This window comes from Mizuhopecten yessoensis, unplaced genomic scaffold (assembly GCF_002113885.1).
Source record: "Mizuhopecten yessoensis strain PY_sf001 unplaced genomic scaffold, ASM211388v2 scaffold3555, whole genome shotgun sequence".
NCBI classification, from domain to species: domain Eukaryota; kingdom Metazoa; phylum Mollusca; class Bivalvia; order Pectinida; family Pectinidae; genus Mizuhopecten; species Mizuhopecten yessoensis.
This window is the reverse complement of record NW_018405103.1, coordinates 397,373-410,346: the sequence shown is the minus strand read 5'-3', so window position 1 is coordinate 410,346 and position 12,974 is coordinate 397,373. Positions and strand designations below refer to the sequence as shown.

The window sequence follows — 12,974 nt, the reverse complement described above, 5'->3', positions numbered from 1 at the left end:
ATATTCAAGGTCACAAGGAGCAAATATGTTTAAAATATTTCAACAACTTGTTCTGAATAACCAAAAGGCTCAGGATGTTGATATTTAGTTAGTAGCATATGCTGGGATCAAGGACTACTATGTTTGTTAAAGTGAATGACTTTGACTTATATTCAAGGTCACAGGGGTCAAATTTGTTTAAAATCTTTAAACAACCTCTTATGAATAACCATGGGTCCCAGGATGTTTATACTTTGCAAGTTTCATCCTGAGATGAAAGGCTATACAATGTGTTCAACATAATGACTTTGTTCGACATTCAATCACAGGGGTGAAATGTTTTGAAAAAAATTAACAGGGTCTTTTGAACAAATTTTAATCATAAATACTGATATTTTGCCTGTAGCTTTATTTTAGATCACTTTAAGGTTACAAGTGTGAGTTTTATACCAGGTGAGCGATGCAGGCCCATTGGGCCTCTTGTTTTGAAAGGTTTATTCCTTTTTTTGACTATGTAATGTGCAGGCAATGGCCAGTACACAGACAGAACGAATACAGATCGGCCAGACACAGCTGACATAGAGGTCCAGAAAATTCAGAAGGGTAGTTCACCCAGCCAAACAGAAAGGAATGGGGCTGCAGGGGACACACACAGAGAAGCTCAATCAAAGCTGGAAAAGTAAGTCAGTCATTTTTATATGCCCGTCAAATTTGACGGAAGTATTATGGTATGGGGCTGTCTGGCCAGCCGGCGTAAACTTATGTTTGTCCGGCAATCTCCTCCTACATTTTTCGACCTATCTTTTTGAAACTTGGTATACATTATAATCATGATATGAAGTTGTGTCTCCCTTAAAAGAATTTTGATTTGACAGTTTTTCCAAAAGTTATTGCCCTTTGTCCATTTCAGTATTTGATTTTTTGTCCGTAGATCTCCTCCTACATTTTTTGACAGATTTCGTTGAAACTTAGTAGGCTTAATAATCATGATATGTTGTGTTTCCTTGAAAAGAATTTTGATTTGACGATTTTTGCAAAAGTTATTGCCCTTTGTTCATTTCAGTATTTTAGTTTTTGTCCAGAGATTTTCTCCTTCATTTTTTATAGCATGTCAGCTAACCACTCTTAGAATGATGCAGATCTTATTTCAATGTAAGAAAGTATATAACACTATATGGCATTTGACGGGCGTATATTGTTTCGCCCCGCGGTACTCTTGTTAAGAAAGTAGACTGCCTAGTTAACTCCTACAAGATTGTTTATGCACTTTACACACCTCAAAGATAAAGCTGGGTTAAATCTGGAACTGTCTGGGGCAAATATCCCGTCTATCTCAGCTAATCCTAGAAAATCAAAGGATATCCAACCGGTTTTATCAAAGTTAAACCAGGACAGGAAAGTATGTGGATATCTGTTGCTGCCTTATAAAGAAGACACAGAAATATAGTGGCCACAAACATAGTGTCACAGAAATAGTGGCATTGGAAATAGTGCCACAAAAATGGTGCCTCAGAAAAAGTGACATCTGATTGCAGACAAAAACAGTGCCATGCCATTCTTTTCATCAGTTTCCTTCATATAACTTAATTAATTCATGTGTAATGGAAATGACAATAAATTATAAAAAAAACAAAAAAAACAAAACAATTCTGTTTGATTGTTTATTGATCTTCACAGCTTCGCTGTTTTTCCTGTATCTGTAACTTTTTATTTTCAGTGTTGTAAAGGGTGTTGGGGAGATTCGTGAAAATAAACCACAAACTCAAAGACTATTAAGTGATTGTCCGTACCTGTTGTTGGATGTGCGAGAGAGTGACAGTTACAACCAGTGTCATATAATAACATGTAAGTACTTCTCCATGACTACCAAATAACGGTTACAGTCAATATATATAACATACCGTCATAACAAAAAATACAGGCAAGACAAAAGATAAAAAAAATGAAAAAACGCAAAATAGTCACCACTTAATACATGGTCACCACATAACATACAGTCACCACATAACATACAGTCACCACATTACATACAGTCGTCACATTATATACAGACATCACATTACATACAGTCACCACATTACATGCAGACATCACATTACATATAGTCACCACATAACATTCAGTTTCCACATTACATACACGTACAGTCACCACATAACATACAGTCACCACATTACACACATGTACAGTCACCACATAACATACAGTCACCACATTACACACATGTACAGTCACCACATAACATACAGTCACCACATTACACACATGTACAGTCACCACATAACATACAGTCACCACATTACACACATGTACAGTCACCACATAACATACAGTCACCACATTACATACATGTACAGTCACCACATAACATACAGTCACCACATTACACACATGTACAGTCACCACATAACATACAGTCACCACATAACATACAGCCATCACATTACATACACTCACCTTATAACATACAGTAACCACATTACATACAGTCGTCACATTATATACAGACATCACATTGCATACAGTCACCACATTACATACAGTCATCACATAACATACAGTCACCACATATACAGTCACCACATTACATACAGTCGCCACATTACATACAGTCACCACATAACATACAGTCACCACATAACGTACAGTCACCACATTACATACAGTCCCCACATTACATACAGACATCACATTACATACAGTCCCCACATTACATACAGTCATCACATAACATACAGACACCACATTATATACAGACATCACATTACATACAGTTACCACATTACATACAGTCACCACATAACATACAGTCATCACATTACATATGGTCACCACATTACATACAGACATCACATTGCATACAGCCACCACATTACATACAGACATCACATTACATATAGTCACCACATAACATTCAGTTTCCACATTACATACACGTACAGTCACCACATAACATACAGTCACCACATTACATATATGTACAGTCACCACATAACATACAGTCACCACATAACGTACAGTCACCACATTACATACAGTCCCCACATTACATACAGACATCACATTACATACAGTCACCACATTGCATACAGACATCACATTGCATACAGTCACCACATTACATAAAGACATCACATTGCATACAGTCACCACATTACATACAGACATCGCATTGCATACAGTCACCACATAACATACAGACATCACATTGCATACAGTCACCACATTACATACAGTCACCACACTACATACAGTCACCACATAACATACAGTCATCACATTACATATGGTCACCACATTACATACAGACATCACATTGCATACAGTCACCACATTACATAAAGTCACCACATTACATATAGTCACCACATAACATACAGCCTCCACATTACATACATGTACAGTCACCACATAACATACAGTCACCACATTACACACATGTACAGTCACCACATAACATACAGTCACCACATAACGTACAGTCACCACATTACATACAGTCCCCACATTACATACAGACATCACATTACATACAGTCACCACATAACATACAGACATCACATTGCATACAGCCACCACATTACATACAGACATCACATTACATATAGTCACCACATAACATACAGTCACCACATTCCATACATGTACAGTCACCACATTACATACAGTCACCACACTACATACAGTCACCACATAACATACAGTCATCACATTACATATGGTCACCACATTACATACAGACATCACATTGCATACAGTCACCACATTACATAAAGTCACCACATTACATACAGTCACCACATAACATACAGTCATCACATTACATATGGTCACCACATTACATACAGACATCACATTGCATACAGCCACCACATTACATACAGACATCACATTACATACAGTCACCACATAACATACAGACATCAAATTGCATACAGTCACCACATTACATAAAGTCACCACATTACATACAGTCACCACATTACATAAAGTCACCACATTACATATAGTCACCACATAACATACAGTCACCACATTACACACATGTACAGTCACCACATAACATACAGTCACCACATTACACACATGTACAGTCACCACATAACATACAGTCACCACATTACACACATGTACAGTCACCACATAACATACAGTCACCACATAACATACAGACATCAAATTGCATACAGTCACCACATTACATAAAGTCACCACATTACATACAGTCACCACATAACATACAGTCATCACATTACATATGGTCACCACATTACATACAGACATCACATTGCATACAGTCACCACATTACATAAAGACATCACATTGCATACAGTCACCACATTACATACAGACATCACCTTACATACAGTCACCACATTACATACAGACACCACATAACATACAGTCACCACATAACATACAGACATCGCATTACATACACTCACCTTATAACATACAGTCGCCACATTACATACAGTCACCACATAACATACAGACATCGCATTACATACACTCACCTTATAACATACAGTAACCACATTACATACAGTCGTCACATTATATACAGACATCACATTGCATACAGTCACCACATAACATACAGTCACCACATAACGTACAGTCACCACATTACATACAGTCGCCACATTACATAGTCACCACATTACATACAGACATCACATTACTTATACCACATAACATACAGTCACCACATAACATACAGTCACCACATTACATACATGTACAGTCACCACATTACATACAGTCACCACATTACATAGTCACCACATTACATACAGACATCACATTACTTATAGTCACCACATTACATACAGTCACCACATTTCATACAACTTACCAAAAATAGTGTGTAACAGCAATACTGTTTTATTATTTCAGCAAAGAGCTACCCTACAGCAATGTTATCAAGAATGTATAACCAAGACACAGAGGAAATGCGTGCCTATGTATCCTTTTACAACCTTTTACATTTAGTTTACAAACAGGTCCAATTGTATTCTCTAGTGTTTAACATATCAACTTTAAATTAACATTCACCCCTGCCAGGTCAATTCCAATTATTGTAATTTTCATTTACATATTAACAGTTCCTAATTGTGTTCACATCAATATTGTCTGTATCTGTGCTCTGTTGTAGGTTTGACAACTATGGGGATCTCGCTTCCAACCTTGAAAATAAACTATACACAGTACTGTCTAAATGGATTCAAAAATACGATGGCCATAAAAAAAGATGGTATTTGAAAAAAAAAACTTGCAATTCCTAATTACTAAAAAGGCCAAATAAGTCACAGCTAATCATCTAGATTTTAGTATATTTAATTGGAAAAGTCTTTAATATTGTATACAAATTTTTGTTATCTCCTGTACATTTCCATCTGGTATGTCATTAAAAATCTTGCACTGCTTTTGTATTTAACTTATATTCATTCATCATCAAAAAAGGTTGAGAAACACTAGCAGTAGTGCCATAGAATCTAGGTTGACTGAAGGTGAGAGTTAAATAATCTCATGAAATTATGAGTTATTCCCCTTGACTGTTTATCAGAAAAACCAGCCTGGTAAAATAATTATAGTTTATGATGAAGATGAGGCTCTAGCTCACAGAACGGCGACGACTTTGGTCGAGAGGTCATACGATAATTTGTTTCTCCTATCAGGTGGTAAGTCACAGATATACAGTCTATATGGCAACTGACTCGAAAGATAATGTCTTCCACATGGTAACGACCGATCAGCCATTAATCTGAAAACAGACACACATGTCCCTTGTGGAACACCCATGGGAGTGCGTATCTCACATGGGTACACTCAGTGGCCTGTGCTATTATGACACCACAATCAGATGGCTGTGTTTTATTATGACATCACAATTGAAAACATGTCAAAACGTGTCAATCTTGCGGTCAGCAAGTGAAACCACCTCAAGAACATAACAATTGTTGTACAAGCTAAATTTGAGGTATACCTTGCATTTCTCTGCTCTTTACAAATATGGCCTTAGTTTGTGTTAATGATATTAAGAAACCGTGCAATATATAATGTTGCATTTGCATTGTCTATTTGACCTGTTTTACCAAAATTTCAGTTAAGAGGTAGGAGAAAAAGTGTCTGTCATGATGTTGGTATGTTGGATATGGATATTCTACCCTTGCAGGCAGAATTGGTGTCAAATCTTTGGCAATGCCGCGGCTGTGACCATAATCATACACCCTCGGGTAGAATATTTATCCATATCCCACATACCTTCCTGTATATGATAGACTCTGTTAACCTTAATAGGGAAATCAATTGTTCACATCATCCCTGTTACAAACCTCAAGTACATCAGTAGCAGTGTCATAGAAAACATTTAATGATGATAGGATTTTAGTAACAATGGATTCCAGAGTCTGCATAGTAGGTCTATTTAAGTATTTCTTGTATAAGTCATGCTATTTCATCTCTAGGTATGAAGATACTCCAGAGTCTGCATAGTTCTATTTAAGTATTTCCTGTTTAACTCATGCTATTTCATCTCTAGGTATGAAGGTTGCATATCAAAAGTTTCCTAATGGTCTGTTAACGGGAACTCCAAGCCAGAATGTGACTGAGGCCAAACATCCTCCAACAAATATGGTCAAGGCATCTAAAGAGAAATTATCAGAGGAAGACGTTAATGGTCTTCACATGCAACTCGACGCTGCCCTTTCTGACCGAAGTACTGGTAGTAAGTATCCTGTCATACAAGTTGTTCAGTGAAGTTCTGCAGCTTGTACTAAACCACCTAATTTGTGTCTTTGCTTAAATGGTTCAGAGTTTAGTATTATCAAATTGGTTCTCCAGTCATATGATCGATTGAAACTTCAGTGCTGTTATTCAAATGCTGATTACAGCATCAATATGAAGATTGCAAAATAACTCTGAGGTGTCAAATTCCCCGAAAATGTATCGCTGTGATGTGTTTATTTGATTTGTAGGCCGACTGTCCAATGCTAGCACATCGTCCAGCAGAATGAGTGGAGCCACGTCACAGATGTCCAGGGCCAGTAAGCCAGAGTGGGCGGTGAAGGGGCGCAAGGCATTCAAGAATTGACCTATTTGTTACATTAGTGTCAGGTATGTGGGTGTTGAATATTAAAAATATTTTATAAGTATGTTGTATATCAACTGACTGTGATGATATATATAGAAATACACAAAGAAAAACCTTAAATTGATTTTAAAGTTCTTACTCATGTCAGAGTTTTTGATAATTACTCTCAAAATTTTCAATAAATGTGAAAATTCTTATCCAAAGGTGCCTGGTGTTAACAACTTTATGTTTTGTTCTTCAGGATATCTGAGCAGCATGGTTTAGTCAAAAGGAAGGCTCGAGTCCCAATGAAAAGCCTCCCTGGTGTCACAAGTACCTCATAGATATGTATGCAGCTTGAACGTTGATGTGTGGAAGCACCATTGGTTGTATGGCAACAAACAGTTCAACAGTTGAATTAAACTTTAATGTTTTGAAACGGCTGAACACCACCTTTCTATTTCATCTTTGACACTAATCATGTATGCAATAAGTAATAATCAAACGTGTAATACAGAAATTACAACCGGTTTTCATAGAAAGGTTCAAGGATCCTTGTTCCACTGTAGGCAAACCACAAGGGAATTCCATCGAAGCTCATCATAAATACAGTTACCTCCCCTTAATTTCGTTTTGGCTATAACTGTAGTTGGTCTTTACCATCAAATAGCCACTGACCATGTCAGTGTGATCACATTGTCATAAGAGGTATAGAGTCCATATTCTGGTCTGGTTGGTGGCATTATTACTTGCAGAAAAGTGTTTCTACATTTCGTAAGTATTTTATATGAAAGTTCCAGAAACTTTGGACTCTTCAGAAATGGTTTATTAACCTTTTCACCCCTATGCAACTTTAGTAGACTCTACCATGCTTTGATTTGGATGAGTCCATTATGGTCTGCAGTGGTGAAAGGTTTAAAAGCTATTGTCATGTAGGTAAAACAGTTTCAAATTCTTAGTTACCATTTTCACAGTGGTACGGGGATCCTTAAGTGATGCGATTTAGTTTTCATAATTTACATTGATCGATAAACAAATGTTCAACAGTTTTGAAAAAATATTTGTTCATGCATAGAATATTTAAAAGCTGAGAAGAGTTGTTATTGGATTTCAGTAGGTAAGAACATCTGTCTACATTTTGTGTATAACTTTTCTATTTTTAAATATATCCAATAAAAACAAAAGTTGATCACACATTTATTAAAACTTAAAAAATGGTCGAAGAAAATGCTGTTAGAAAGCAGTTTAACCAACTCAGTTTTCAAATGTACCTGATCATTCTAGTAAAATAGGAAAATATTTATGCTAGAGATGTGGAATCAGTTTCTTTAGAATAAAAACAGTCGGTTGTACCAGATCTGGGCCCAGTCGTTCAAAAGATGATAAGCTTAATCACTGATTAATGACATTTTTTAACCTCTAGTAATTGAGTCAATATACAAAGTAAAACCTCTTAATTTTGCATGTAATTTACTCTTCTGTTATATTTTCTATCTTAAAAATTTAAACTCTGTGAATGGTTGTGTTTAAACAATACACCAAAAATAAAATTTGCACTAATCACTGATTAAGCTAATCCCTGATTAAGCTAAACACTGTTCGAACAACTTGGCCCTGAACTTTAAAAGTGATCTTTTATCACTAATATGAATAAAAATTGTACAAGATATGAATTTTACAATAGGTGATATTTGATCGCTAATATGGATAAAAAGATAAGTTGTACCAGATCTGAATTTCACAAGTGATATTTGATCGCTAATATGGATAAAAAGATAATTTGTACCAGATCTGAATTTCACAAGTGATATTTGATCGCTATTATGGATAAAAAGATAAGTTGTACCAGATCTGAATTTTACAAGTGATATTTGATCGCTAATATGGATAAAAAGATAAGTTGTAAAAGATCTGAATTTCACAAGTGATATTTGAATTTGATCGCTAATATGGATAAAAAGATAAGTTGTACCAGATCTGAATTTCACAAGTGATATTTGATCGCTAATATGGATAGAAAGATATGTTGTACCAGATCTGAATTTCAAAAGTGATATTTGATCCCTAATATGAATAAAAAGATAAGTTGTACCAGATCTGAATTTCACAAGTGATCTTAGCACTCTTGACATCACGTTCGTCTTTCATTCCCATTTTATGGAGAATATCTGAACATTTTGCTGCTGCTAGAATATACTGACCACATACTTATATAGTTGTTGGTAAATTCCGTCCATATTTGTAAGTTTATAGGAGAGGGAGTTATCAAGCTTTTTAAATTTATTGCAGGGGATTTTATTTACCGATTAAGATTTTATAGCTCAAATCAAATATCATTAGCATGTCATTCATCGGATGAGAGTGTTTGATAGATTAAATTGATTAATGTCGACATTCACTATTCACTTAAACATAAGGTTGATTTTAGAAACTATATAAAATGCAATTTAGAGTTAGTGATTATTACACTTCTCAATGTTTGGAGTGTGTCAAAATAAAATACACTTTATGTACAAAGACTGTAAGTTGTATATTTTTGTAATGATCAACATTTTGTTTGTTTATGACAATGGTGTGGCCTTCTGGTGGAGAAAGCATGATGAGAGTTGTTCTTTATTATTCTAGCTCAGTATGCTTACAAAGGATTATCTCCCCTTACCTGTGTATTTTGCTATGCAAGATCTATATCCTTTTGTATTGCATGATATTTTGAATATCACATCTAGCATGACAAAATCAAACTTTGTCTTATTCTTGATATTTGTTGACTTATTTATATAGAAAATATAATATTCTATACTTTTTTTTTCTTTTCTTTTTTCACTGCCATATATGATTTGAGAAGTGATGAAATATAGGAAGTAGATGAGAGTTGTGAATGAGTGTCTTCTATATATTAAAAGGCATAGATGGGAAGTGTGAGGGTGTACCCTCTATAATAAAGATAATAAAGAATAGAGGAGAAGTTTAAGTGTTTCAATGTCCTATTACAAGGGGTGAAAGAGACGTATGAATGTCTTCCTATGAGGTACTGATTTTGGAGAGTGATGAATATTTACCAACAAGACTTCAGGTATTGTTTTACATGTATTTGTCCATGCAAAAACTTTGTTGTACAGTATTACATTATAAATTTTTTAGACTGTCACTGACCCAGTACTAACATATTGAAAACTATCAGAGCCCGCCTGTAATTGTAATCCCGACCCCCCCCCCTGCAAGAAAAAAAAAATGGGGTAGGTTGTGAATATACTGACATCAGCTTGTACAACTGTTTGTGGATCAAAACTTGTCATGCCAAACCCTCCTTAACTTTTTTGAAGGTTCCAAAAACACTTTATCAAATTAATCATGTTCGGCACATTCTCTTCTCCCCTAAAGTTATGCTGAGACTATTACAGTTATAATTCAAGTTCTCTGGAACCAGTTTTGTTTGATACTTTTTTGGAGCAATTTATAGGGTTTGTTCTGAATTTTTTAAACAGCCAACATTAAAAAAAAAAATGTGGATGGCCTATTCAAAATAGCCTCTGATTGGCTGAGACAGTTACAGTTTTAACTCTAGTTCTCCAGGACTAACCTTGTTGATTGTTTGTTGGGAGTGATACATAAGGGGGTAATTTATGAGGAATGGCCAGCTTTTAAATTCCAGGATTTAAGGTTGCTGCCTTGGCTTCTAATTGGCCAAGACGATTAACGGTTATACCTCTAGTTCTATCAAGTCAACTTTGTTGTTGATATATAAAGGATATATATATATTTTATGTTGAACAACTGACTTTCAAGCTTTGAGATTCAAGATGGCTGCATTGGCCTCCGATTTGATGATACATTAGCGCCTTCAAGTTGAGCTTTCTTGAGAAGATTTAAATATCACTTTTCGCGATGCTTCATTTGTGGCTTTTGTGATAGTTTTTGGGACATTGGTAATAGTTTCTGTTTAGAACTTAACATATGTGGACAAAATCTGTACAGACCTCTATGAAATTTTGCACCCATCATAGCCACTGAATATGCATGACAAGATATTTTACATTTGACCATTTCGTTGATTATTAGAATATCTTTGTAAGCACTTGGCTTGCAGTTTTATTTTTGTATTGCCCCTATCACTATATGCCTTTAGTGACCTGGGTAGTGAGAAAATATAGAAAAAAATATTATTTAAGGATTCTTGAAAATGTTTGATTAATTTGTTAAACTAGTAAAATTTGAACATTTTTTTTTTGTAATCTGGCATTAAAATTGGCGTCAACCTGAAAGATGATTTTGCAAACAATTACAAGTTTAAAATATATTATCATTATGGGACACTGTACAAATCTTATCGTCCCTAAATATTCTCACTGATACCTGGTTCACTGTGTGACCGTTCCTGGCCAGTGAATGAAGGGCATTTTTAATGAAAGTTTCATATATTTTATGTATTTTTGTAAGTGATGAAATATAACTAAAAGTAGTTACAAAAGACCACTGAAAGCTTATATGGTTGACCTGATTCTGTGACCTTTGACTGGGCTTTATTAGTGTTGTTTGAGCACTCTATCACAGATACCAATTAATTTATTTGTTGAATGTTTGAAATGTTTCTTATTTGTACATAGTGTAAATGTAAGCATCACCTATGTTATCAATAAATCTCATGATGCTAAGCTGTTGTTTGTTGGTTTGATAATGGTCCTCCATGCCCTCCTATGTACATGCTACCTGGTTACATGTACTTGGTAACATCCAAGTGTCAAACATTTATTTTGAAAGATTGATTGAAATATGTTTTGCCCATCATCTCCAGATGGGATATCTTCTTATTAATACCATATCCAAAAAAAACCAATATGTCTCCCACTTCGTTTTGGGGACATAACTAAAGTATAGATGGTATATTCAATGGGTACTGTAAGTATTTTGATTTTTAGGTCACCTGAGCTTTAGCTCAAGTGACCTATTGCTATCCGTTTTCGTCCGTCGTCGTCCGTTAACATTTTACATTTCAAACTTAAAGTCAAGTTCTGCTGGGCCGATTGAACTGAAAGTTGGTAGGAATGATCGCCTCATGGTCCTGACAAAGTGTTGTTATTTTTCAGGTCGATCAGAAATCCAATATGGCCGCCACGGCCGCCATTTTGAAAAACTATTTCAAACTTAAAGACAAGTTCTGCTAGGCAGATTGAAATGAAAGTTTGTAGGAATGATCGACTCATAGTCCTGAAAAAGTGTTGTTATTTTGCGGGTCGATCAGCAATCCAATATGGCCGCCACGGCCGCCATTTTGAAAAACTATTTCAAACTTAAAGTGCAGTTCTGCTAGGTCGATTGAACTGAAAGTTGGTAGGAATGATCGACTCATATTCCTGACAAAGTTTTGTTATTTTTCGGGTCTTTCAGAAATCCAATAGGGCCGCCATAGCCGCCATTTTTAAAAACTATTTCAAACTTAAAGTCAAGGTCTGCTAGGTCGATGGAACTGAAAGTTGGTAGGAATGATCGACTCATGGTCCTGAAAAAGTGTTGTTATTTGTCAGGTCAATCAGAACTCCAATATGGCCACCACAGCCGCTATTTTGTAAATACCTATTCTAAACTTAAAAACAATTTCTAATAGGCCGATCTTATTTAAAATCGGTCTAGGAATGATCATCTCATGGTCCTGACAAAGTGTTTTTATTTTTCGGGTCGATCAGCAATCCAATATGGCCGCCATAGCCGCCATTTTGAAAATAGCTATTTCAAACTTAAAGTGCAGTTCTGCTAGGTCGATTGAACTGAAAGTTGGTAGGAATGATCGCCTCATGGTCCTGACAAAGTTCAGTTAACATTATACTTAGCTATTTTTTACTCAAATTGGCACATATTTCAACAACAAATATAAATACTGTAGGACTCAGGTGACCGTTAAGGCCCATGGGCCTCTTGTTATCA

General features: G+C 35.5%; 1 protein-coding gene across 2 annotated transcripts in view; it reads left to right on the top strand.

Moving 5' to 3' along the window:
- The window catches only part of LOC110447652 (centrosomal protein of 41 kDa-like), a 46,983-nt gene extending 35,276 nt beyond the window's left edge, over positions 1–11,707 (top strand). For both annotated transcript variants that reach the window (XM_021493494.1, XM_021493495.1), the window contains 7 exons: positions 505–658; positions 1,697–1,824; positions 4,880–4,947; positions 5,550–5,664; positions 6,525–6,710; positions 6,961–7,099; positions 7,318–11,707. In XM_021493494.1, coding sequence (XP_021349169.1) covers positions 505–658; positions 1,697–1,824; positions 4,880–4,947; positions 5,550–5,664; positions 6,525–6,710; positions 6,961–7,076 — 767 coding nt within the window. In that variant the 3' untranslated portion in view covers positions 7,077–7,099; positions 7,318–11,707. The remainder of the gene's footprint in view (positions 1–504; positions 659–1,696; positions 1,825–4,879; positions 4,948–5,549; positions 5,665–6,524; positions 6,711–6,960; positions 7,100–7,317) is intronic.
- Positions 11,708–12,974: the final 1,267 nt, after the last annotated feature.